The 25202-nt window shown below is 39.7% G+C and overlaps 1 protein-coding gene and 1 long non-coding RNA gene across 2 annotated transcripts in view; one reads left to right on the top strand and one right to left on the bottom strand.

The window, feature by feature from the left end:
• LOC133533117 (putative fatty acyl-CoA reductase CG5065) overlaps window positions 1-11183 on the top strand; it is a 43134-nt gene extending 31951 nt beyond the window's left edge. Inside the window, exons 10-14 of the mRNA XM_061872076.1 lie at window positions 3203-3335; window positions 4238-4345; window positions 6434-6565; window positions 7620-7877; window positions 9349-11183. Coding sequence (XP_061728060.1) covers window positions 3203-3335; window positions 4238-4345; window positions 6434-6565; window positions 7620-7877; window positions 9349-9427 — 710 coding nt within the window. The 3' untranslated portion in view covers window positions 9428-11183. The remainder of the gene's footprint in view (window positions 1-3202; window positions 3336-4237; window positions 4346-6433; window positions 6566-7619; window positions 7878-9348) is intronic.
• Window positions 11184-13421: 2238 nt separating this feature from the next.
• Window positions 13422-16496, bottom strand: LOC133533046 (uncharacterized). The gene is made up of 2 exons (XR_009801787.1): window positions 15603-16496; window positions 13422-14528 (listed from the first exon to the last, which is right to left on the bottom strand). It is a non-coding gene; the product is annotated as an uncharacterized LOC133533046 (long non-coding RNA).
• Between the last annotated feature and the right edge of the window lie 8706 nt (window positions 16497-25202).

Raw genomic sequence — 25202 nt, 5'->3', positions numbered from 1 at the left:
ATTCCGTACCGTCACCGTTTTTTAAACAGCGGTGTGGGGAGCATGCGTCAAAAACGGTACGCATACGACGCGTCACTGCGATTCCGTATCGTGACCGTTTTTTAAGCTGCGGTCTGGTCGCACCTTGTATTGTATTGTATTGTATTGTATTCGGGCGATTTTTCCGCAACTCGACGACTTGCGCCTATTTTGCGTGATATGTTGGGGGTGGGCTAGTCCTGCCAGCCCAGCTCCTCGAGGAATCCTATCAAACCTTTGATGTTGAGTAGGACCTCGGGGAGGTCTCTCGGAGATCCGAGATGTTTAGCCCTGTATGGAGTCACTCCGCTGCATTCCAGCACCACGTGAGAGGCTGTTTCTTCTGTCTCCATGCAACCTCGGCACAGGGGACTGTCTGTGACACCTGTTGTGAAAAGATGTTTGTTAAATAGTCCATGACCTGTTATGACACTGGTTACCATACTCAGTCGGACCTTCCCTAGTTGCAGGAGCGCCCTTGTGAGTTTTCCGTTGATGCCAGGCATGGCTTCTTTTGCCTGTCTGCATCCAGTCTGGTTCAGCCAGTGTTCTGTGTGTAGTTTCCCTGTACGTGCCAGCAGCATTGAGCGTACCTTGCTAAATGGTATCGGAAGAATCGGTTCCGGACCAATCGCCCCCGCATTCGATCCTTGCCTGGCAAGCTCGTCCGCAGCATCGTTACCTCGGGATCCACTGTGTCCCTTGATCCATTGTAGGGTGATCTTGTTATTATGACATACCTCCATTAGTCGTTCGTGGCATTCGTGTATAAGTTTGGATGTAACTATATGGCTATTTAGAGCCATATTAAGACTGCTATACTGTCGGAGAGTATGCGGATGGAGGATCCTACTACCTTCCTTGCAGTGATGGCAGCCGCCGCGTTTATGATGCCCATGCACTCAGCTTGAAATACCGAGTTATGGGCTCCTAGCGGAGTGGTGATCGATATGTTCAGGTCTTCTGAGAAGGTTCCAGAGCCCGATCCGCTGTCTGTTTTGGACCCATCAGTGAAGATTCTCAGCTCCCGGGGATTGAGTCCTTCATGATTGTCGTCCTCATATAACTGTATTTTGTACCTTTTATCGAAGATAGCTTGTTTGTGAATCCGGTCCGTGCCTGACCTAAGCACTGGAAATTCGTCATACACCTTTTCCAGGCATTTTGTGTGAAGAGCTCCTGTGATGTTAGACCATATCTTGAGGGTTCGCAACCTTACCGCTGAGAGACTGGCCTCTTGCTGTATGTGTAGGTGCAGCGGTGGAAGGTTTAGCATGACCTCCATGGCTGCAGTCGGGGTAGACCTCGTGCAGCCAGTGGTGGCCGCGCATGCGAGCCTTTGAAGTCTTTGTAGTTTGTCTCGTACGTTGCCTAGGTTTGTTCTTGGCCACCAAACCAGAGCACCGTAACAGAGTAAGGGGCGGATTATCGTCTTATAGAGCCAGAGGGTAATTTTCGGGTTGAGTCCCCACCTCTTACCAATCATCCTTCTGCACTGCCAGAAGACAACTCCCGCCTTGTCTATCCGTTTGTTGATGTGGTTGTTCCAATTGAGTTTATTGTCGAGAGTTAGTCCTAAGTACTTAACTTCATCGGACAGCTGTAGCTCAGTTTGGAAAAGTGTTGGTCTGGTAAAGTTGGTCGCACCTTTATATGGGACAGTCAAAATTTTTTTCGCGATTTCGGAATTGGTCCCATAGTAAAAGTTGTTAAGTATGACCTATAAAGTCGCTGCGCAGAGTATGACTGGTGGTTAAAAGTTCACCCTGTATAAAATTTTTAAGTAAAAAGAAATATGTACCTACCTATGATTAAGACGAAAAAAGAGACTAAACGTCGAAGTAAGGTAACATTATTGTGTCTGGTTTTTATAATTTTAATTATAATTTCAGTAATTAAAACCGATACTCTATAAATTCCATTCAATACGTATCGTAACAGTCACCACAGTTTCGACCGGTAAAAGCCAGTTATCGTTACCCATGCGCAAATAAATGAGTGTAGCTTCATTGTTTATTACTCGATCTGTATGTTTTGAGGCTCATTATATTCCTTGATAATGAAGCAATATGTTTTATATTAAACAAAATTTGCGAAATGCTAATATTTACGGAGATTTTTACAAAATAAAAAATAATAATTTTATAAAAAAACTGTTTTTTGTGATTATTTTTTTTCCTATAGGTTTCACGTAAACGTTTGTAGAAAAGGAAATAATCTCCATAATATAAGCTATTATTTGACACCTCGATGATTAAAATCGGTTAAGTGGTTTTCGAGATACACCGCCAAAAAGAATAGGTCCGGCCGCCATCTTTGTGACGTCATTACTATCCCCTCCACCATTTTTCCGCTTTACTACCGCATGTACGGTGATCAGGAGAACTGTCCGAACACATTGATACCGGTTGTGGGTAAGGCCGAGCTGAGTCAATTAAATCTGGCCTCGGAGCGGCTTGGCGACCGTACTATCATCATTTATCGCTGTCTTAGGTTTTGCATATGATCTAGTCCCCGTACCCTGTACGTGCCTGTACTAATCTCATCTTCTTTTTATTACACACTTTTATTTAGCTTCACCGCGTATCTTCTTTGTATACATCTACATATATTTGTATATGTGCTTCAAATCTTGTAACTTAAATTTGAACCACTTCCTGGTGTCTGTTTGAGCTGAAATTTGGTGTAGGTACTTCCGGATTACCGATGACAATGCAATAGTATGCTAACATGGAGCTGATCTGATGATGCAGTCGGAAGGTAGCCAAAGGAACTCTTCGATGGGAAAACTTAAACACATTGAGTTTAGGCTCATTTGAAAGGTCTCGAGAAGTACTTGATAGACATACAAAAAAGAGAAAGTGCAGGCAATAAAAGTGTGTGTCAAAAATATTTTTGACGGTTACTTGTCTTACTAGCGTTTATATTGCCACGGCTAATAGGAGTCTAGGGTCCGCTTGGCAACTAATTCCAAGAATTGGCTTATTGAAGATCAAATATTTCGTACATAAGTTCCGAAAACTCATTGGCACGAGCCGGAGTTTGAACCCGCGACCTCCGGATTGCAAGTCGCACGCTCTTAGCGCTAGGCCAGCGCTTCCTATAAACTACTATTATTACTAAGTATTACTTTTATTACTATTGATTAGCAGTTCTACCACTAAACAAAAACTTTTGTTTTCAGGGATCGTAATGGAAATCTCCCGCGGTACGTACCGCTCTGGGTTCTGCCGGGAGCGATACGTGGTAGATCTCGTGCCGGTTGACCTGGTGGTCAACGCCTGCATATTGGCTGCCTGGAGACAGGGCACGAACAAGTAAGTACACGTATACTTTTTTTATAGAAAAACATCCGTAAGAAAATATAAGAAGAGATATATATTAAATATATTAAAAAGGGTCACTCACGCATACTCACGCAAGTCGAAGATTGCTCGACATGTTTTGCTCTATAACGAGAAGCTTCAACGGGACTGTAGACTGCGGGCTGCAGCTCTCCGCGACCGATCGCTCGGCGCGGGCGACGGTGACCGCGATGGCAGGGGAGGTAGGAAACTACCCTAATTTCGGCCTTAAGAGGCTGTCAATACCTAAAGCGCGCACACTGTCTATTTGTATCGGAGTAAATGAGATAGCACTGTCGCATGTTACTGGGCCTGGGCAAGGGAATAATAAGAAAAATATTTAAATAAAAAAAATTGGAATATTAGTGTAATATTTTACTCAACAGCGGTTTAGATATAAATGTTTTGAAATTGTGATTTTAATTGCAGACCCATAAGTCAAAACAATAAAGACATAGAACCGTTTAATTGTGATTTTAAGACCAATCTGTGCAATTATTTTCTATCGAGCCGATTTCGTTCAATCATGTATCGAGTACAACCACGGTCTTTGAAATATAATTAATATGAACATATATTTTTCTTACTTGACTAAAACAAATAGTCTTTCTTAAAAAACTGTTTAAGTAACATCAATTTCAAGGACATTGGGTGTTGACAGCCTCTTAATGTTAAATATTGGGTTGCACACAATACTCACTACATCATTCGCTAAAGGTTCGTCTACACTGACCACCGACATAGTACAAAACAGTTTTCCAGCTGGAAGGTAACTTGCCGCCAGGCCCGTGCGAGGGAAAATATCTTAAAAAATAAACATATCTAATTTTGTTTGGCATGCCCCTCGTATCTTATAATACTATTTTATGTTCCAGGGTGGGGCGCTGTCCAGTATACAACGTGACGTCGGGGTCTGTCAGCCCGCTGCAGTGGGGTGCCTTCACCCGGCTCTGTGTCAAATGGGCTAGAGAAAACCCTACCAAGTAAGATACAATGAAAATCTAGGACAGGTTATCGAGCCAAACTAACTCAGAAGGAGAAAAAAAAAATTATAAAAAATCCCCATTGGGCTAGCGTGGAGACTATAGCCTAAGCCCTCTCGCGCATGAGAGGAGGCCTGTGCCCAGCAGTGGGACGTATATAGGCTGAATTATTATTATTGTATGTCTTTCCCATCACGGAACAATGGTGCTCCGGACCTTTGGGAGGCGTGCGCGGAGCCGAAGCCAACACGTAGAGGCCCTTTTGACACTTTAATGAAATGTAAGGGGTACACCATTATTATTTTATAAAAAAAAAAAAAAAAAACCCGACTGCACACTAAAAGGAAAACAAGCCGCACAAGAATATTGTTGTTGATGGTAAGTATCGCAGGACCAACAGAGGGTTACTTTAGTCATTTTGGTTGTTGGTCCCCGCCTGCGATACTTACCATCAACAACAATATTCTTTTTGGGGCTTGTTTTTCTTTTTTTTCGTATGCAGTCGGTTTTTTTTGTTTTTTAATAATAATATTTTTTGTTTTATAACTTTTTAGTAAACCCCAAAAAGTAAACATCCTATGACACTCCTGTGATCAAGACGAATCTAACGATACCTCATACATCAAAATCCATCAAGCCGTTTAGGCTACAGGAAGCCACAAAGAAACAGACATACATACATACAAACATACGCTCGAAAAACATTACCCTCCTCCCTTTGGCAGTCGGGTAATAAAAATGGTACAGCATTAGATGAGGCGAAAGTCGATTTATTATAATTATTATCATAAAAATGACAATTATCATGTGATCATTTTTTCATTCATTCATCGTCTCCTAGCCGTTTTCAGCCACAGCAACTGCTTTCTACCGCTGAGAGTATCGCTGGTGCGCTCTCACGTGATTGACGTAGCTAATCTTAGCAGCGAATGTGCGGCCACACTCGCTGCAGGTCAGCACCCCTCCGACGTAATTATATGTTATGGCCATAGGTGGTCTGGCCTTTAGCTCGTCACGCTTATCGTCAACTTCTGTGCGCCGCCTGGCTTCGAATTCACGCACCTGCGTCTGCACAATATGACTCCACTGTGGACGGTCACCAATGATTTAAGTGTTGAGTAGCCGTATCCCACGCGATCGTCCGTACAAAAATAGAAAACGTTTTTCCACTTCTAAATTTATCCCATTCTCCACGAGCTTTGGTATGTTATTGGCACAATGAAAAACTAGGTTCAAAGGTTTTCTTTTTTTTTTTCAAAATTTGCAGAACAAAAACATTTTGTTTATTAAAAAAAAGCGAATCTTATAAAACTAGAATATATTACACTGTAACGATAGACATCAAAATTTAGTTGGTGGTAACCGTTTTCTCCCGAAATGGAATTTCATAGAAAAATTACCGTTATTTCGTTGGATTCGAAAAGCTATTCTTCCCTCTTAAGCTCTGTTAAAGTAAAGACCCGGACACGGGTATGTCCTTAAACTACGTCCAAAAGAGAGGTATGGGCAATGTGAATGTCATCTCGCCTTGTGTGGTAGGGTACAGCACAGCAGATGTCATTCCAGATCAAGAGCAGAGCCCAACTGGGGAAGTACCTCCACCTTACAGAAAACCGCAGCCAAATAACACTTGACCCTACTCATAGTGTTGTGTTCCTGCCGGTGAGTAAGGTTGCCAGAGCTCAATGAGGGGGGTGGGGTTAGGGTCGGCAACGCGCATGTAGCTCCTCTGGAGTTGCAGGTGTACATAGGCTACGGAGACTGCTTACCGGCTGCCGGCAGGCCGTATGCTTGTTTGCCACCGACGTAGTATAAAAAAAAAAAAGAAACGTTGCAGCTTCTTGGCTGAATATAGAGAGGCTGTACGTTTTATTTATACATTTGTCTCTGCTTAAGCTTTTTCTTCTCTTCTTTTCTTTTTACCGCTAGGGAAATAGCCCTCCTTAAAATTTTTGCTATTCTGTTTTCTTTTTTGCGCTCTTTGTACCCATTTTGATCAAGCTGTTCTTTGGATATCGTCATACTAATGAAACGAATACTTGAAACTAATTATAAGATGATAATGAGATTTCTAACTTTTTCTTCTAGATACGTAATGTGGTACCCCAACTTCTCATTCACGGAGTCCCGTTTCCTGAACACCTTCTGGGAAGTCACCTGCCATCTTCTGCCTGCGTTCCTTTACGATGTGCTGCTACGCGCACAAGGACGGAAGGCTATGTAAGTGTAATTCCAAATTCAAAAGTTTATTGTAGAAGTTTTCGGCAAGAAGTTTTAAATAATAAATAAAGAAATAAATATTATAGGACATTATTAAGTTAACTCCCACAGTAAGCTCAATAAGGCTTGTGTTGAGGGTACTTAGACAATATATAATATATAAATATTTATAAATACTTAAATACATAGAAAACATCCATGACTCAGGAACAAATATCCATGCTCATCACACGAATAAATGCCTTTACCAGGATTTGAACCCGGGACCATCGGCTTCATAGGCAGGGTCACTAGAGGCCAGACCGGTCGTCAAATCGTCGGTCGGTCGGTCGTCGGCTTTGTACAAATACATAGTAACTTTGCTGCCGAGTAATACACAAACATTTTTTCACCACACCAACACGAAGAAACTACTAACTGTAAAACTTTACAAATTAATATGTACCTTATGTTAGGGTCAAATCTTCCAGCAAACGAATGTAGACCCACTTCCTATTATTCGATAGAGCTGAAACTACACATGTACTGTTCTAGGTGCACAGCACGGTAGGTAGCACAGGTAAATAGAACGATCCACGCCTTTGCACCAGAGCGTAAAGTCAAAGGTCCAGCTAGATCGGCGCCCGAATGTTGAAATGCCGTGCTCACTTCCATTCGTTCCTTTCGTAAAACTCCAGTGGGTGCTTGGCATCGTTTTGCTTTAAATCTTTTGCATCTTATAACGCGAGTTCATCACATGTACATTAGTTATGTAAGTTGGGTGACAATGCATTATTATGGTGCCTCAGAGCAGATCTGATGATGAACGCAGGAGGCCATAGGAACTCTGCGATATAACAACGCAACCTGTGTTTGGATTAGTTAGAATTATCACGACGATTATTAATTGCCTGTTGAAATAAAACAGGCAGCGATAAAATTATAAATTATGTACTTACTAAAACTGATTTTTTGGCAAAAATCTTTTAAAATTACGTGCACATTTTGTACAATGTGCTTTCTTTGTGCAATAAGGAGTAAATAAAATAAAAATCTGGTTATTTTCACTTTTCAGAATGATGAAGCTAGCCCGCCGCTTCCAACTGGCAGCAGCCACCGGCGAATACTTTGCGAACCACGAATGGCAATTCGGCATAGAGCAACTAACCGCTTTACATCGCGACGCTAGCGCCGCGGCGGACGGAGACAACTTTCCGCACTGGCCGGAGATAGACTGGGACCAGTATATAGCGACCTATATGATGGGGATTAGGAAATTTATATTAAAGGACAGTGCTGACTCGCTCGCACACGCCAGGACTAAGCTAAACAGGTGAGATAGATATATAATTGCAGTTTTGCATTTGCATAGCACTAACCGCTTTGCATCGCGACAGCGCTGCAGGCGGACGGAGACAACTTTCTGCACTGGCCGGAGATAGATTGGGACCAGTATATCACGACATTCATGATGGGGATTCATCATTGGCCACACCATCTGTTGTAGATGCTTGTTGCGGCGCTTGTGGGTTTATGGGGCTGGGCATCGCCGTTGGTGGCTATAAAGTCCTATAGCAGCACGACATTTCTTTCCGCATCGATCGCATACAAATCGTGAGTTCGCAGGAGGTGATAGAGCACGACGAAGACTTTTCTGCTTAAGGTGCTGCAGCCAGTCATCGTCGTGCTTTGATATTCCGACTTTAATGTCGCGACGCCATTCCGGTCTCATCTCGGCGCGCTTCTCCCAACCCAAATATATATTCAAAGATAGTGCTAACTCGCTCGCACAGGACCAAGCTTAACAGGTGAGATAGATGGAGTCGGACCAAGATAAGATAAACACACAGACTTTGCAAGGATAAATTGTAACCAATTACCTAACCATAAACGTCAAGTTTCTATGAAAATCTAAATTGGTTCAGCGATTTAAGTGGGAAGAAAATATCAGACAGTCTTTTATACAGAACAGAAATCTACAGAACTTTTACTATTGTTCTGTGTTTGAATACCAAAGGCGCGCCTCTGCTGGACGCTTTAGAAATTCGGCCCAACTCGGAGCTCGGCCTTCGGCGTTCGCAATTAAGATAGTTATAGTCTTTATGAACTGAGCTTGTGAAAATAATCTATTTAGTATTGTGTTTAAAACCGCAAACGGAAGACGATGAAAAAAAGGTTTACAGGGTACTATTTAATGTTTGTCAATCATCATCTCTGTAACCGTAGGCAGACATAAATTGTACTATCCAGTAGAATAAGTGTCAAGTGCCTTTTTAACGCGAGTCAACCACCCGCTACATCTGATTATTCATTATGAATCTACTGGCCAAAACCAGTCACGCAACACTGGGCAGTCGATACGAGTAATTGATAAACGTTGAACTCCTTCCGACCCTTTTCTATGGCACCTCCGGTTTGTGGTTTAAAAAAGATTCTTTGGATAAGCTCAGTTTAAAAAACTAAAGAGTGCGCTTGGGGAAATTGGGGAAAGCGCGCAGCTGTGAGACGCTGCGGGCCTGCGGCCCTACGCGGAGCTCGACCTTCGGCGCACTTACTTTTTGTTCTGTGTTAACGCTCTAATCTGTCGCAGTTTGGCCTTCGGACTCGCGTGTAGGTGCGCCTTTCCCCGACGCTCGGCCTTCGGCCTTCGCATTTAGACAATTGTTTATGTTCTGTGCTGAGCACTAAGCTCTCGCAGCTTGGCCTTCGGCCTTTCAATAGCGGTTCACACCTATTTGTATTAAATTATTCTATAATTTTTAAATGTGTATTTATTTATTATGTATTAATATGAATTGTTTCAGGTTGTACTGGGTTTACAAGATACTACAAGCAGCTACCGGGTATTACTTCTTCAGGGCTCTGGCCGGGCGATTGCGGTAGAACTCATTCTTCTATATAATGTAAATAACCCGATACTCGACATAAATATAGGTGGGTGGATCAACTATTTCTGTATGATATTCTGTCCCGTCAGCCAGGGGATACAGTTTGTTAGAAGAACTGTTGTAACAAGTTCAGTAGATGGCTTATTATGGAAAGGCCTTATAAGGGTGAGATCATATCTATCAGCATCGAGCAGCAATCCACCCATAACTACCACAAAGCTAACTGTATAGGTACTACCACAAAAATAACTCAGCTAATCTGTAATATGCCTACCTTTGTATCCTGTCTGTGGAAACCTGTAATTGGCTTCTCTGACACATATTTATGTTAACCTAGTTTTAGTTTACTTAAGCTGTTGGTTTTCCGAATAAAATAAAATAAAATAAAAAAATTAAAATTCATGTTTGTAAACTGATGGATGTCATATTCCAAAGAAGAAGTCGCCAAGCCCCCTGATAGCCGAGGCTGGAGTTTATTTAAACAAAAAAGGTTTTTGTGTAATTGTTTGCATGTTTGGTTAAATTACATGCCAAAATACAAAAGCTTAACGAAACTCAAGAGTCTACGTTTAACTGAGGATAAAGTAAGTAAAAATGTAATATAAATGTAAGTAAGTTTTAGTCCCAAAACTGAGTTATATTCTACTACTACCACTTCTTTACCAGCCGGCTGAGTAAAACTTGTTACATCTTTTACCCCTCAAAGTCACTGATCATCATCACTACCTCTACAAGCTTTTGTTTAACATTACTACCAATTTTCTTTACGTAGAGATCGCTTTATAGCGATAAGTCCGCCTGTTGTTACCTACAAATTTAAGTCCTGTCTTTGTTTGTAATATGAGCTTTTCGATCTTTAGTAGTGCACAATAAAGAATTTTATTATCATTAATTTTCTCTATAGATCAAATGAATGTTTATGTACTTACCTATTTTCACTTATTTTAATTGTGCATAATTAATCATTCTTTAAAAGTCTGTACTCTCCGTCCTTGGCTATGTATTATTTCAAATAAAACACTTTATTTTATAAGGCAATTATGTATACTTAAATAAGGTGGTTCGGACATGTGATGCGTAGACCCGAAAATCACGTAGTGAAGAAGTGCCTCTCCATGGCTGCAGCAAAGGGAAGAAGGGGCAGGCCAGTAACTACCTGGCTGACGAATGTCCCAAGAGATATGAAGGAGTTGGGCCTGTCCAGTGACGACGCTTATCAGCGATCAAAGTGGCGCCTCAAGATTAGGAAAGCCGACCCCGCGTAACGGGATGAGGCGAGGATAAAGAAGATGTATACTTAAATAATTAAATACATGACATTACTTCTCTTTTTAAACCAGCACCTTGTGAATTACCTGAATTAGTTTGAAGGGCTATTTACTATGATTTTAGAGGTATTATAAAATGAGAGGCCCTATCTCGAACCACGTTTGACGTGTTGCCCCGGGATGTCACACTTATGTATGAATTTATAAGTGCGACAGAGAGGCAAGATTTGGGAAAGGTAGAAAAGATGACTTTTTAGCCCAGTGATTTTCAGCAAAATTTCAAGGGCCATTGACTGGTATTTAGTAGGGGCCAATCAATGGGAGTTTTGCCATTAACTGTATAAATACCTATAAATATTTATTAATAAATTTTATTATAAGTGCACTTCTAGGCCCTAACTAAGTGTACGTGGAGAACTATGGTTACCATAAGTGAAAGTGTACGTAAATATAAGAATAAAAGTTTTTTTATTATCAGAGAAATAGTTTTACTTCTCCCTCGTACACTATTCCATAGATAAATAAGAAATACATAGAGTGCTCACTCCATACATCAGTTTTGGTACTAAAACGCTTATTATTTTCGTAGTCGACATCTAGCATCGAGTAGCGGAACTCTCAGTAATGCTACTCGACAATAGATGTCGCATGATGCAGTACTGAGAGTTCCGCTACTTGACGCTAGATGTAGACTACGAAAATAATAGTATTTTTGGTAACAAAACCGTTGTATGGAGTGAGCACTCTTGGTCATCTTAATTATCTTTGACTATTCTAACAATTCATTTGTTCGTTATATACGTAGGTGAATTTTTTTTTCTGTATGTATGTAGGCCTTATCTAAGACCTTTCACAAGTCATACGATATATTACAGTAAAGTTATATCAAAGCGAATTTGAAATAGAGGTGGATCGTCAAAGAAAACATTGTAGCCACAGTAAATTTACTGCCATCTTTGGACACATGATTAAAACTTTTAGAACGCCATTTGACTTTGATCCTCATTCTTTCACGGATATGTGTTAAATTTGTTAAATATTAAAAAGTGTCGCCATTAATTAGATCCTTGTCCAAAGATATGCCGCCATCGTTTCGAGCGATGGCGACATAACCTTTGGCCTATGCATACAAATTGAACACATATCAGTGAATGAATAAAGGATCAAAGTCAAATGGCGTTCTAAAAGTTTTATCGTGTGTTGAAAGATGGCAGTAAATTTACTGTGGCTACAAATTTATATTTGATAATCCACCTCTATTTCAAATTCTATGGTTATATCATATTAAATTATTAATAATATTGTATTATTATTATTATTAGCGCTGGTGGCCTAGCGGTAAGAGCGTGCGACTTGCAATCCGGAAGTCGCGGGTTCAAACCCCGGCTCGTACCAATGAGTTTTTCGGAACTTATGTACGAAATATCATTTGATATTTACCAGTCGCTTTTCGGTGAAGGAAAACATCGTGAGGAAACCGGACTAATCCCAACAAGGCCTAGTTTATCCTCTGGGTTGGAAGGTCAGATGGCAGTCGCTTTCGTAAAAAACTAGTGCCTACGCCACATCTTGGGATTAGTTGTCAAGCGGACCCCAGGCTCCCATGAGCCTTGGCAAAATGCCGGGACAACGCGAGGAAGAAGAAGATTGTGACACGAAAATTCAAAGCAACATTTATAAATACAAAAGTTAATGCTTGTCTTAACATGTCCTTATAATAATCTTAAAATAAGTACACAGAGAGTTTCCTGGCAAATACCAGTAAGGATTCAACTAAAAATAAGGTTTACTTGTTTGAGAATAAAATCGTGAGAACTTATTTTTCTATTACCTATGCTAGAATTCGGTAGGGGTTGCTGGTAACACCCTACAACCCCAACTTCCATTTCGTTGTACTCGCAAACTGTGTGTCATATAAAAGTCAGCGTTGTTATTATCTTATAGATGTAATGATATACTTTAAATTGTATTTTTATATATAAGTAGTTACACTATTGTCTTAGGTTTAGTACCTGTAAAAATACGAGTAGTTGTAAGTGTGGAAAAAAAAAACGTTATGTGGGGTTGCCAGAGAGTATGACGTCAATAAAGTCCTCACTTATACTAGTTTATGATTGGTCGGAATACTCGGAATCAAAGAATGGTTCTGTATTAAGAATATTAATATGCTTTTTTTTAAATTCAGTTTTAGATTTTTTCAAAATTGTGGAGCTATGTGGAGATCTATAGAACTCACAGCTTGCCCACAGACCAATACACTAAAAACCAAAGTCTTTAAATCTGATGATCTGTAGGTCATCATCTTCCTGCGTTATCCTGGTTTTTTGGCACGGCTCATGAGAGCTTGTCTGCTTGGTAACAATTTTTTTTTAAATTTGCCAAGGCACTAGTTTTTACGAAAGCCACTGGACCGTCTCGACCAAGGACGTCTAGACTAGGTCCCATATTGGCAAATACGCCATCAAAAAGGCGTTATGAAACACAATAAAAAAACTTTTTTTTTTAATTAACTTAGTATATTAACTCTGAAACTAGAAGAATAAAAAAATTAGTTTATATGTGTTCGTTTTTAGGCTTCCGTACCCAAAGGGTCAAATGGGACCCTATTACTGAGACTTCGCTGTCCGTCCGTCCGTCCGTCCGTCCGTCCGTTCATTCGTCCGTCTGTCTGTCCATCTGTCACCAGGCTGTATCTCATGAACCGTGATAGCTAGACAGTTGAAATTTTCACAGATAATGTATTTCTGTTGCAGCTATAACAACAAACACTAACAGAATAAAATAAATATTTAAGGGGGCTCACATACAACAAACATTTTTTTTTGACATTTTTATAAATGGTACGGAACCCTTCGTGCGCGAGTCCGTCTCGCACTTGCCCGGTTTTGTCTCTAAATACGATCTGGAATATACTGTTAACAATCTTTCCGTTTCCTCGCGGGCACCGTGTATATGTTGAAAAAAACAACGGGTTGCACTCCGGGAGTGCCGGCAGAAGTGAAAACTTAAATATTAACGTTGTGCATTTTTGATATTTTGGAATGGTTAGGGAATAATTTTGCACGAATTGCTTTAATTATCAGTATAAAAGTACTGGAAGAGATCCCATACAGGGATAAGTTCGCCTTTGTTGTATTTAATTTACTCTGTAACTGTGTTTTTCGTGTTTTTATTTCTATGTACAATAAATTATATACATACATACAAAAGTACTATAATTTATGTGGCAAAATACAATTTTCATTTATTGCGCTATCGTACACAAACATGACAATTTATATTATATTAAAAATTTAACACTTCAGAACTATTACAATTATTTAACATTTAAAATGCACAAAGTTAATATTCAAGTCGCGCCGGCGGTCTACTGGCTTCAATGACATTGTAACAGTTTTTCGATCAGGTCACGTGTCCGTCTTATGAATTTTCCATCTGTCGAATCTGTCGGTCACGTGATCTGTCGCGAGTTTAACATTTTTTCACCATCACAAAAAGTGCACAGCGCCGCTAAAGAAGTTTTCACTTCAATAAATGAAATGATAGTTGCCGAGCCGGTGAGCTCCATCTTAGGCTTTGCCTTCACTTTCCATCAGGTGTGAGGCACAATCGTCGGTCGGTTCATAATAAAAATATCAAAACCAGGTCAAAATTATGACAAATTGTTGTATTAGAATCTACCTCAACGTTTAGTTTAGGTCAGCGCTCCGATCTAGGCACAATAGTGGCGTATTCACATGTTTCCGACTCTACTTTGAGTCTATTCGTGGCAGTTCTAGGTCTTGGCGTCGAGAACTGCAGCTCAGCGTACGTCATCTCCGTTGAAGCCTGAAAAATGTAGTTTTTTTTATGACAATTGTGACGTTATCTATGAATAACCGGCCAAGAGCATGTCGGGCCACGCTCAGTGTAGGGTTCCGTAGTTACTCTTCCGTCACAATAAGCTAAACTGGAGCTTAAAGTATAGTAAATTGTTAACCAAGGGATGAAACGGTACCTTTCACCCGAGTTTAACAAATAGGCAAATTTTCATAATCAGTACCTAATTAAAGTAAGTCTTTTTACTATGAAGGGAAAACTTTTTGTGATAACTCAAAAACAGCTAAACTGATCATGTCCGCTATAGTTTTCATTTAATGTCTTTCTTAAGCTCTACTTCCACGATTTTTTTCATATTTTTTGGACCTATGGTTCAAAAGTTAGAGGGGGGGGACACATTATCTCCCAATATATTCACTTTATCAAAAAAAATTTCTTGAAAACCCCTATTAGTTTTGAAAGACCTTTCCAACGATAACCCACACTCTAGAGTTGAAGCGAAAAAAAAAATTCACCCTCACTTTACGTGTAGGGGAGGTACCCTAAAAAAATTAAATTTTTAGATTTTATTGTACGACTTTGTCGGCTTTATTGATTTATATATCCATGCCAAATTTCAGCTTCCTAGCACTAACGACCACGGAGCAAAGCCTCGGACAGACAGACAGACAGACAGACAGACAGACAGACGGACATGGCGAAACTATAAGGGTTCCGTTTTATGCCATTTGGCTACGGAACCCTAAAAAGGACCTTATTGTCGATGGCGCTTCCGCCGTTAAAAACGATGCTCCGATACATCGACAATAAGGTCCCTTTTCATAGATAATGCCACAATTATATAGTAAACGCCCCTATGATGAGACTGGCACCAACCAGTAATGGAATGGTATTGACAAATCGTGTAAAACAAATATTAACCATTGATGTGTCCATACCAAATTGCAGCTTTCTAGCACTAACGATCCCGGAGCATAGCCGAGGACGGACGGACAGACGGACATGGCGAAACTATAAGAGTTTCAAGGTGACTACGGAACCCTAAAAAGGGATTAAAAGCCAACAATGGTACCAACTACCAACCATATCCCTGGACACGTTAGCATATAGGTTTTCTTGCTTGGCTTGCGAGGCAGAAGGCGCAGGGCGCGCGGCGCGTCGTCTACGCACCATGCAGACGGCAACCGCGATCACGACCACCACCAGCACCAACGAGATAGCGCTGGTCAGTATGGTGGTGAGGGGTAACTCTGAAAATTATGGAATTTATGTGTATTAATTTATATTTAGCTAGAAGCGTTAGTGGCCTAGCAGTAAGGGCGTGCGACTTGCAATCAGCGGGTCGCGTCGCGGGTTACCCCGTCCTAACCAATGAGTTTTTCGAAACTTCCGAGTATGTACGAAATGTTATTTGATATTTACCAGTCGATTTCGGTGAAAGAAATCATCGTGAGGAAGCCAGACTAATACCAATAAGGCCTAGGTTACCCTCTGGGTTGGAAGGTCAGATGGCAGTCGCTTTCGTAAAACTATGGCCTACACCAATTCTTGGAATGAGTTGCCAAGCGAATTTTTTTGCTCCCATGAGCCGTAGCAAAAATGTCGGGACAACGCGAGGAAGATGAATTCATTATTATTATTCCTTTATGTATTCTAAATCTCAGTTTAGGTTCTATTACAATTATTATTTGTGACGTTCTCTATGAAAAGGGACCTTATTGTCGGTGGCGCTTCCGCCGTTATAAACGATGCTCCGATACAAATACAACGCTGCGCGACGCAGTGCGACGTAAGCGCCATCGACAATAAGGTCCCTTTTTATAGATAATGCCACATTTAAACTTTATTGCACAATTAAAATAAGTACAAATGGCGGACCTTATGCCTTAAGACATTATCTACCAGTAAACCATAGGGCAAAACAGAAATTCTCGAATGTGGATGAAGTGAGAATTTATATCTAGCCAATTGACGTTTTTTTTTATGAATTTTATCATTACAAAATTATAATAAGTATGTGAGCTTTGAGCTTTTACAATTTTGTATGGAATTCGTTTTTTGCTCCTCTTACAAAAAAAAATCTAAAAAAAAAAACAAAAGAACGGGGACAGCTATGGTTAAGACAGCCGACCGTCCAGTGGCGCCCCAATTAGTGGATTGTGTTTTCTAATAAACCAATCCTTTTCCGTGTAGTTGTTAGTCCTACCGATTCAACAACTTTTGGTCTTTTGGCACATAGTTTTATTTTGCTTATTTTTTACTTTATCATCTAAACAGCAAATGGTGGCCACATATTTCCGTTTAGGTGAAGTCAAAAGTAATATAAATATATATATATATCAAACCTACATATATAAAACTATATAACATAGATCAAAAATTGGGGAATAAGTAGGACAACAACATTAATGTACTGAATTATACATCAAATAATTTTTAGGTTTATTAGAAAACATTATTCCCCCTAATGAGAGCGCCACTCGACGGTCGACTCAGCCTTAATACACATCAAATAAATATTAAATAAATAAATATTATAGGACATTATTACACAAACTGACTAAGTCCCACAGTAAGCTCAATAAGGCTTGTGTTTAGGGTACTTAGACAATCATATATATAATGTATAAATATTTATAAATACTTAAATACATAGAAAACTCCCATGACTCAGGAACAAATATCCATGCTCATCACACGAATAAATGCCCTTACAAGGATTTGAACCCGGGACCATCGGCTTCATAGGCAGGGTCACTACCCACGAAGCCAGACCGGTCGTCAAATGGGAACGTGTGCAAGGAGAAGCGGATACCCACTATCCTCAGAAAAAATTATAGGTATGTTAAATTGACTTCATCAAACATACCATGATTCGCCGTCCCTTCTGCACGACGTAGGAACAAAGTAATCTTTTCAGAAGCAACCAACTCGCCATAATGCTTCGTTAACGAAACACCCCCGTGACGAATGTTCGTGACGAATACTTGCGCACAGAACAGCTGGTTTCGGTGATACGACTCGTTCAGGGGTAACACCAAAATATTCTGGTTTATTAAAACTTGACTTTGTCCTTTGGGTACCGTAAGTTTGGAATCTGAATCTGGAAATGAAGTAGCAATAAAACTTATTTTAGTATGTACTTCTAAATCTGTATTACAAAGACGTTAAATGTCCAAAAGCGGCGCCATCTTACCGGGCATAGGCCAAAGGTTATGGCGCCATCGCTCGAAACGATGCCGCCGTACCTTTGGGCTATTATCTATTAGATGGCGCCACTTTTTGATATTTAATAAAAACATATATCAGTGAAAAAATAAGGAACAAGTCGAATGGCGTTCTAAAAGTTTTAAGCATGTGTCGAAAGATGGCAGTAAATTTACTGTGACTACAAATTTTCTTTGACAATCCACCTCTATTTCAAATTATCTTTGTTTATACTTTATGTTTTATTGGCTCTCGATGCATATAAGATAGAAGATATTCGAGTTAATTTTGAACCATAATTGAGAGCTTTTAGACCATAGCTGGATAGTACGGTACTTAATCTTACCTATCCTGAACCATGTATAATTCCTGCCGTCTATAGGGTCACTTCCACTGCAGTTCAAGCGAAGCGAGGCGTTATCTTCGAAGAAAACATCACTGTTCGGCTCTACGCTGATAACCGGAGCTGTAAAAGAGCAAACAGATAAAGATAAACATAGTTTATTTTCCAAGTAGGCATATCACAATAGGTACGCTAATAAACGTCAAATAACACTAACCCTACACCTCTGACCCGAGAAGATTTATAACTCTGTATCTTTAGGTATTTAAAAAAAGGTAAACAAAATTTACCCTCAAATGGCTCCTTAAGCCAGTCGAGGGTAGATGAAAACATTACATGATCAAATAATGTAAATTTAAAGTCAGGTCGTTCAGTGACAGATTCAGGCGGTTTTGTATTTGGTTTGTTAATCAATAAATATTATAACTACCCGAAAATGTAAAAATTGTTTGTTTATTTTTTTTAAATACCTAAAGATACAGAGTGTAAATCCCTCCTAAATTGTAGAAGGGTGTCCCAATATGGGACCGGCAAGAAACTCGGCGGGCCACATCGTTTTAAACATTACATCTTATAACTAACATTCATTTTTCTTTTTCAACCTAGCGTTTTCCCGGCCTAGCGCCAGGGTCCGCTTTCCTACTTAATCTTCTCCACTTTGCCCGGTCTTCGGCATCATCAGGTGTGAGATTGTGCTCTTCCATGTCCGCTCTCAAGACCTCCAGCCAGCGCTTCTTAGGCCTACCGCGTCCGCGTGATCTAGAGCCTTGGACAGTGAGGTTGAGGCATCTATTTCCGACGTAGTCTACTGGTCTGCGGCTTATATGGCCATACCATCGGAGGCGACTTTCCTGCAGCGTTTCCGCTACGTCACGAATTCCGAGGCTGCCACGGATGTGTTCGTTACGTATGCGATCTAATCGGGTAACGCCACACATTCATCGCAACATCTTCATTTCGTTGACGTGAAGCTGCTGGACATGTCTTCCGAGGACAGGCCAGGTCTCGCTACCATATAGTAGGACTGGGCGGATGATGCTCTTGTACACAAGGCCCTTTAGCTTCACCGGTATCCTAGGGTCGCAGATGACACCGGTTACTTCTCGCCATTTTGCCCAAGCAGCACTTATTCGGACTTGGACGTCGTGATCGATTTCACCAGATTCGTGCAGCACGGAACCAAGGTATTTGAATTTATTCATTTTCACGAGAAATAACTAATATTCATTAAATAACAAAAATACAATTTAAATTAATATGGAATATGAAGTAACATAACATAACATACTTCTTTCTTATAGAACAAAGAAACATAGGGTCAGACGAGTATCAATCAATCAATTTTTCGTGTTATGGCTCCATCAAGGTGTTGATGATTCTGCCAATGTCGAGGTTGGATAAGACACGGCTAGTATACGAATCCCATCAGATTACGGTCATAGACAGTGCAGACGAGTATCAGAAATTACGGAAAATTGAATCCTGTCATTCTGAAATGAAGTATAAAATCATTGTTGCCATTTAAAATCGACGTTTGCCCGTAAAGCGCAAGCCTTTATGCAGAGACCACAAAATTAAAAATCTAAGGCTGCGACCCCCTGTACTTTCCCTGCCTGCGTTTCTTTGTCTGTGTTTTGTTCGCCTTTGTACATTGACAGCATTATTTTTTTTATTGTATCTTTACCTGACTCTAGTGTTTACATACATACATATTTAGAAACGGTAGAAGTCCGAAGTAACACGCCTCTATTTGTCAAGGCGTTAGAGTGCCTATTTACATATTTTTAGGCACCTTGGCCGCTCCTATATATATGATGACAACGTACTGGAACAAAATGGCGCCACTTTTTGATATTAAACAAATTGAACACATATCCGTGAAGAAATAAGGATCAAAGTCAAACGGCGTTCTAAAACTTTTAATTATGTGTCGAAAGGTGGCAGTAAATTTACGTCGCTACAAAGTTTTCTTTGACAATACACCTCTATTTCAAATTATCTTTCGATTCATAAACCCACACTCGTGTTTTAATGCCTTTCATTATGTAACAGTTACATAAATTACTATTACCCAAGGGTTTAATCTCTTGTTGAACTCTGATTGAAATCCGTTGACTTTCCAATCCCTTTGAAAATGTTCCGTCTTGCAACACTTGTTGCTTGACGCAGTATACATCCATATCATTATTTGATTCTTCGAGGGTCTTTTTCAGAGCGAGTTCCATCCACTGTCCTGATGATTTACGGTCTTGAAGCTGAAGCATTTTTAGTAATGTGTCTTCTGATTGCACTGATCCTAAAAAATATATAAAAAAAATGAACATAACATTACATTTCAAAACATTATTATAGATTACTATAGTTGACTCCTGTGAGCAATTATCTGTTAAATATTTTTTAACCTTTGTTTTAAAATTACGTGGGATTATCTCTTCAGCAGACTTCTACTTCTGCAGTATTACTATTGCTATAGAAAAAAAAAAATAGCCCATAGCCACTGCACAGGGACACAGGCTATCTCATACTACATTTATTCTTTTTTTGTATTTGTTGTTATAGCGGCAACAGAAATACATCATCTGTGAAAATATCAACTGTCTAACTATCATGGTTCGTGAGATACAGCCTGGTGACAGACGGACAGACAGACGGACAGTGGAGTCTTAGTAATAGGGTCCCGTTTTACCCTTTGGGTACGGAACGCTAATAAAAACGATCCTGTTCTTCTTCGAGCCTCAAGCTATTCCCATACCAAATTTTATCCAAATCGGTTCAGTGGTTTAAGCGTGAAGAGACAACAGACAGGCAATGTTACTTTTTACATTTATAATATTAAGGACCTGTTTCACAATGCCCAAGTAAAGTATTGAATGAATGAATGAATGAATATTCTTATTTCATGTAACACATGGACACATATTTTTATTAGTATAACTCACAAACTAAGGGGTTAGTAGGTACAGCAAGTACTAATTTAAAATAATACAACACTGATGGGGGAATGCAATCCCTCACAGTGCGACAAGTAGGGACAGTCAACCCTATCCGCTATCATTCGTAGGATGCTGTTGGGACTGCCATGCACCCGGCGCACCAGGGATGCTGCGCGTGAACGCATGGTAGTATAAAAACAGTCCACGCGCGCCGTCACGATCATCCCCGATGCGCTACAGAAACGGGGCAGCCCCATCAGCACCCGGAACGCATTGTTGTACTGGACCCTAAGGGCCCCGTAAAACTTACCACTTTGCCTACCACTTAAGAGGCTGTCAACACCCAATGTCCTTGAAATTGATGTTACTTAAACAGTTTTTTAAGAAAGACTATTTGTTTTAGTCAAGTAAGAAAAATATATGTTCATATTAATTATATTTCAAAGACCGTGGTTGTACTCGATACATGATTGAACGAAATCGGCTCGATAGAAAATAATTGCAAAGATTGGTCTTAAAATCACAATTAAACGGTTTTATGTCTTTATTGTTTTGACTTATGGGTCTGCAATTAAAATCACAATTTCAAAACATTTATATCCAAACCGCTATTGAGTAAAATATTACACTAATAATCCACTTTTTTTATTTAAATATTTTTCTTATTATTCCCTTGCCCAGGCCCAGTAACATGCGACAGTGCTATCTCATTTACTCCGATACAAATAGACAGTGTGCGCGCTTTAGGTATTGACAGCCTCTTAAGCTTATTTGAAGATTGTGAAACGCCAACGATGACTTTATTCGTCAGTGGCAAGTAGCTTATCCAGGACTTTGTGAAACAGGCCCAAATAGGGATTCACCTTTAGACCGGTACCAAGATAACACCTCCCCTGGCTCTGCAAAAGCAAAGCAAGTGATCTCCATGTAAGGCTTGCGTTTGTCTACGAAACTTTTTGGGATCACTTGCGGCTTGTCTGAAAACATACCACAAAAAAATATTAAAAGAAAATTTTACATATAATTAAGGAGTGTACAGATTTTTGACGACCGGTTTGGCCTAGTGGGTAGTGAGCCTGCCTACGAAGCTGATGGTCCCGGGTTCAAATCCTGGTAAGGGCATGTATTTGTGTGATGAGCATGGATATTTGTTCATGAGTCATGGGTGTTTTAGTATAAATATTTATATATATCGTTGTCTAAGTACCCTCAACACAAGCCTTATTGAGCTTACTGTGGGACTTAGTCAATTTGTGTAATAATGTCCTATAATATTTATTATTTTATTTTATTTTAAAGGGTCGGCAACGTGCATGTGACAGGCTACGGGCTACGGATACTGCTTACCATCAGGCGGGCCGTATGCTTGTTTCCCACCGACGTAGTATAAAAAAAAAAACATTTAATTAATTACCTTTCAAGTTTCCTTGTCCTTCATATAGCAAAGTGATCATGTTTGATCTCACCAGTTCACCATAATTAACTGTTTTCAGACCATTTCCCGTAAGCTTCAGGTTTAATTTATATTCTTGAACACAATAGAGTTGATTTTCATGGTAGGATTTCATCCCGATCAATTCTAGGTGGTTTTGGTTTATATTTTCATCGAAAAATTGATCCTCAAGTTCGAGTTGGGGGGAATGTGGACCTAAAAAATTCCAATTTTTAACTGAAACATGTTATCGAACTTTCTTGAAAGGAAAAGGGACGCTTCTCCATACAAACGTAGTCCCGATTTTCCCCTCTGCATATTGACACAATGAAAAACTAACTAACTAAACTAACTATTGTGGCGCAGTGATCCAAAGAGGGTCTTGGCCTCCAAAACGAGAGAACGCCACCTGTCCCGATCCTGTGCCACTTCCTGCCAGTTATCGGCTTTGAGTTGGCACAGATCCGCCTGTACACTGTCGCTCCAGCGGTATCTGGGCCGACCCACTGGACGGCGACCAGTCGGTCGTCCCAAATAAGCTCTCTTAACACCCCGATCCTCACCCATCCTCAGTAAATGGCCGAACCAGCGAAGTCTGTGGCGTTTCGTTTCGCCGATGATATTGGGTTCGGCCACTAACTCTTTCGGCATTCTTACGGATCCTCCATAATGAAAAACATTTTTACATAATTTGATTTATATTAACCATAAGCAGCTTTGCCCGAGCGTTTGACTTTTTTAGATTTTTTAATTATTGTAAAAATAAGGTGCGAAAAACAAATTTTTAAATGCTCCTAACTCTTATAATAATTAAAAATTCGTACAACAAATTGTGTTAAAATATTTTCAATATTTCATACAAACGTAGTCCTCATTTTTCTCTTTGGACATTTACTGTTACGAAACGTTCAAAAATCCACCCATTTTTGATCCTTGTTCGTTGTAACGTAACTAATTACGGAGTGTAATAAAAATCATCTTTGTAATAATAAATAATCTCATAGGTAATTGGGTACTTGACACATGTTGAATATTATAACAAAATTTAGTTGAATGGATAGAAAATGAGCCATCCATTATAAAAAAAGTGGAATTTAAAAAATTACATTGAGATTATAAAAAAATACAAGGCTCCGAAGTCTCAAAAAAAAATTTTTTTTGTCTTTCAAAAATAGAAAAGAAAATGATACCATTCGATTCCTTACATTTTATTGAAAAATAAATTGTATGACAACTATACACATAAACGCAATATTTCAGGGTCAAAATGGCAATTTCCTTGATCTTCCATACATTTAGGACAGACTTATATGATGTGACGTCACATCACCTTATCATTTTGTTAGAGGCGTTTCAATCGTCGAGTGCGAGCGTCAGACTTTAACTCTCATTTCTGACCTTTGTGTTGCTTAAATGCCACGAGTCCTGTATAGACATTTGATCCTCAGGAAAATCAAGATCGTTTGACATTATTTCCAAAAAATAGTCAAGTAGCATTTAATATTAATATTAATATTCAGTGTGCATATTTTGTAATTAAAATATTCATTCAAATGTATAAATTCAATAATTTTTTAAATCTCTGTTCAAATTGTAGCATGGCAATTTTATATTCAAAACTTTGACAGCTCATAGAGCTTTCAAAAACTTACCGGATATCCGATTCCCAACGACTATTCACTTTGCCACTTTTTTTTGTATTTCTTGTAATTTGGAAGTAAACCAGCGTTTATACTCGTCCACTCTTATTTTACACCTTTACAACACCTGAGACTAGCGAAGATTTTACATGGTCCTTCGAGCCGGATAATAGATCCAAAGAGAAAAATGAGGACTGCGTTTGTATGAAAAGGCGATTTGGCGGGTTGGCTGCATTCCCACTATGTCCTGCCGTCCTATATGTTAACCCCGCCATTACAATCTACAGGCTGTCGGAAAGACGTAATTCTGAACCCAACGTTCTAGGTTTTTTGCAGAAATCGCGAAGCGTTTGGTTGACGTAACTGGTGACCGAAGAGCTGGCTGCTTCCTCGCACAACGTATCAGCATTGCGATACAACGAGGAAATGCCGCCAGCATCCTTGGTACAATGCCTCAAGGGCCTATTTAAGATTTAAGCTCGTTATAGTAATCATCTGTATATATCCATTATGTATATTCAATAAGTAACAACGTACGTCTATGTCTGGTGCTACTAATTTAATTAAAAAAAAACCTGCCAATGGTCAACGATATTACTCATACTGCCAACATAATGACCCTATTTTAAGGAATTTAAATAAAAATAAATAACAATTTAATGAGTAAAATAAGCAATTTTTATCTTTAAAAAAAGAATGTTGTTTTAAAATGACAGCGTAAACCGACACGACGTTAATGATAAGAACGTTCTTGCATCTTAAAGGCATCCATGTACATTTGTACAACCCCTCTGGTGTTGTGGGTGTCCATGGGCGATGGTAATCGCTTACTATCAGGCGATTCATCTGCTCGCTATAGATTCATATGACTATATGGTTTGAGCCATAAATCGCTCGCCCTGAAGTTGTTAATGTGTGTAGCAGGTTTTCCCGACGAGGGTCTACAGTGTGAGGTTCTTCAAAAGCGGAGTCTAAGGATTTTTAAAGGGTCGGCAACGCGCATGTAACACATCTGGAGTTGCAGGCGTCCATAGGCTACGGTGACTGCTTACCATCAGGCGGGCCGTATGCTTGTTTGCCACCGTCGTGGTATTAAATAAAAGTATCTCTCATACACGCGAAGAAATC

This window comes from Cydia pomonella, chromosome 28, assembly GCF_033807575.1.
Source record: "Cydia pomonella isolate Wapato2018A chromosome 28, ilCydPomo1, whole genome shotgun sequence".
Classification (NCBI taxonomy): Eukaryota; Metazoa; Arthropoda; class Insecta; order Lepidoptera; family Tortricidae; genus Cydia; species Cydia pomonella.
The sequence above is the reverse complement of the archived record's forward strand: the minus strand, read 5'-3'. Positions and strand labels throughout refer to the sequence as shown.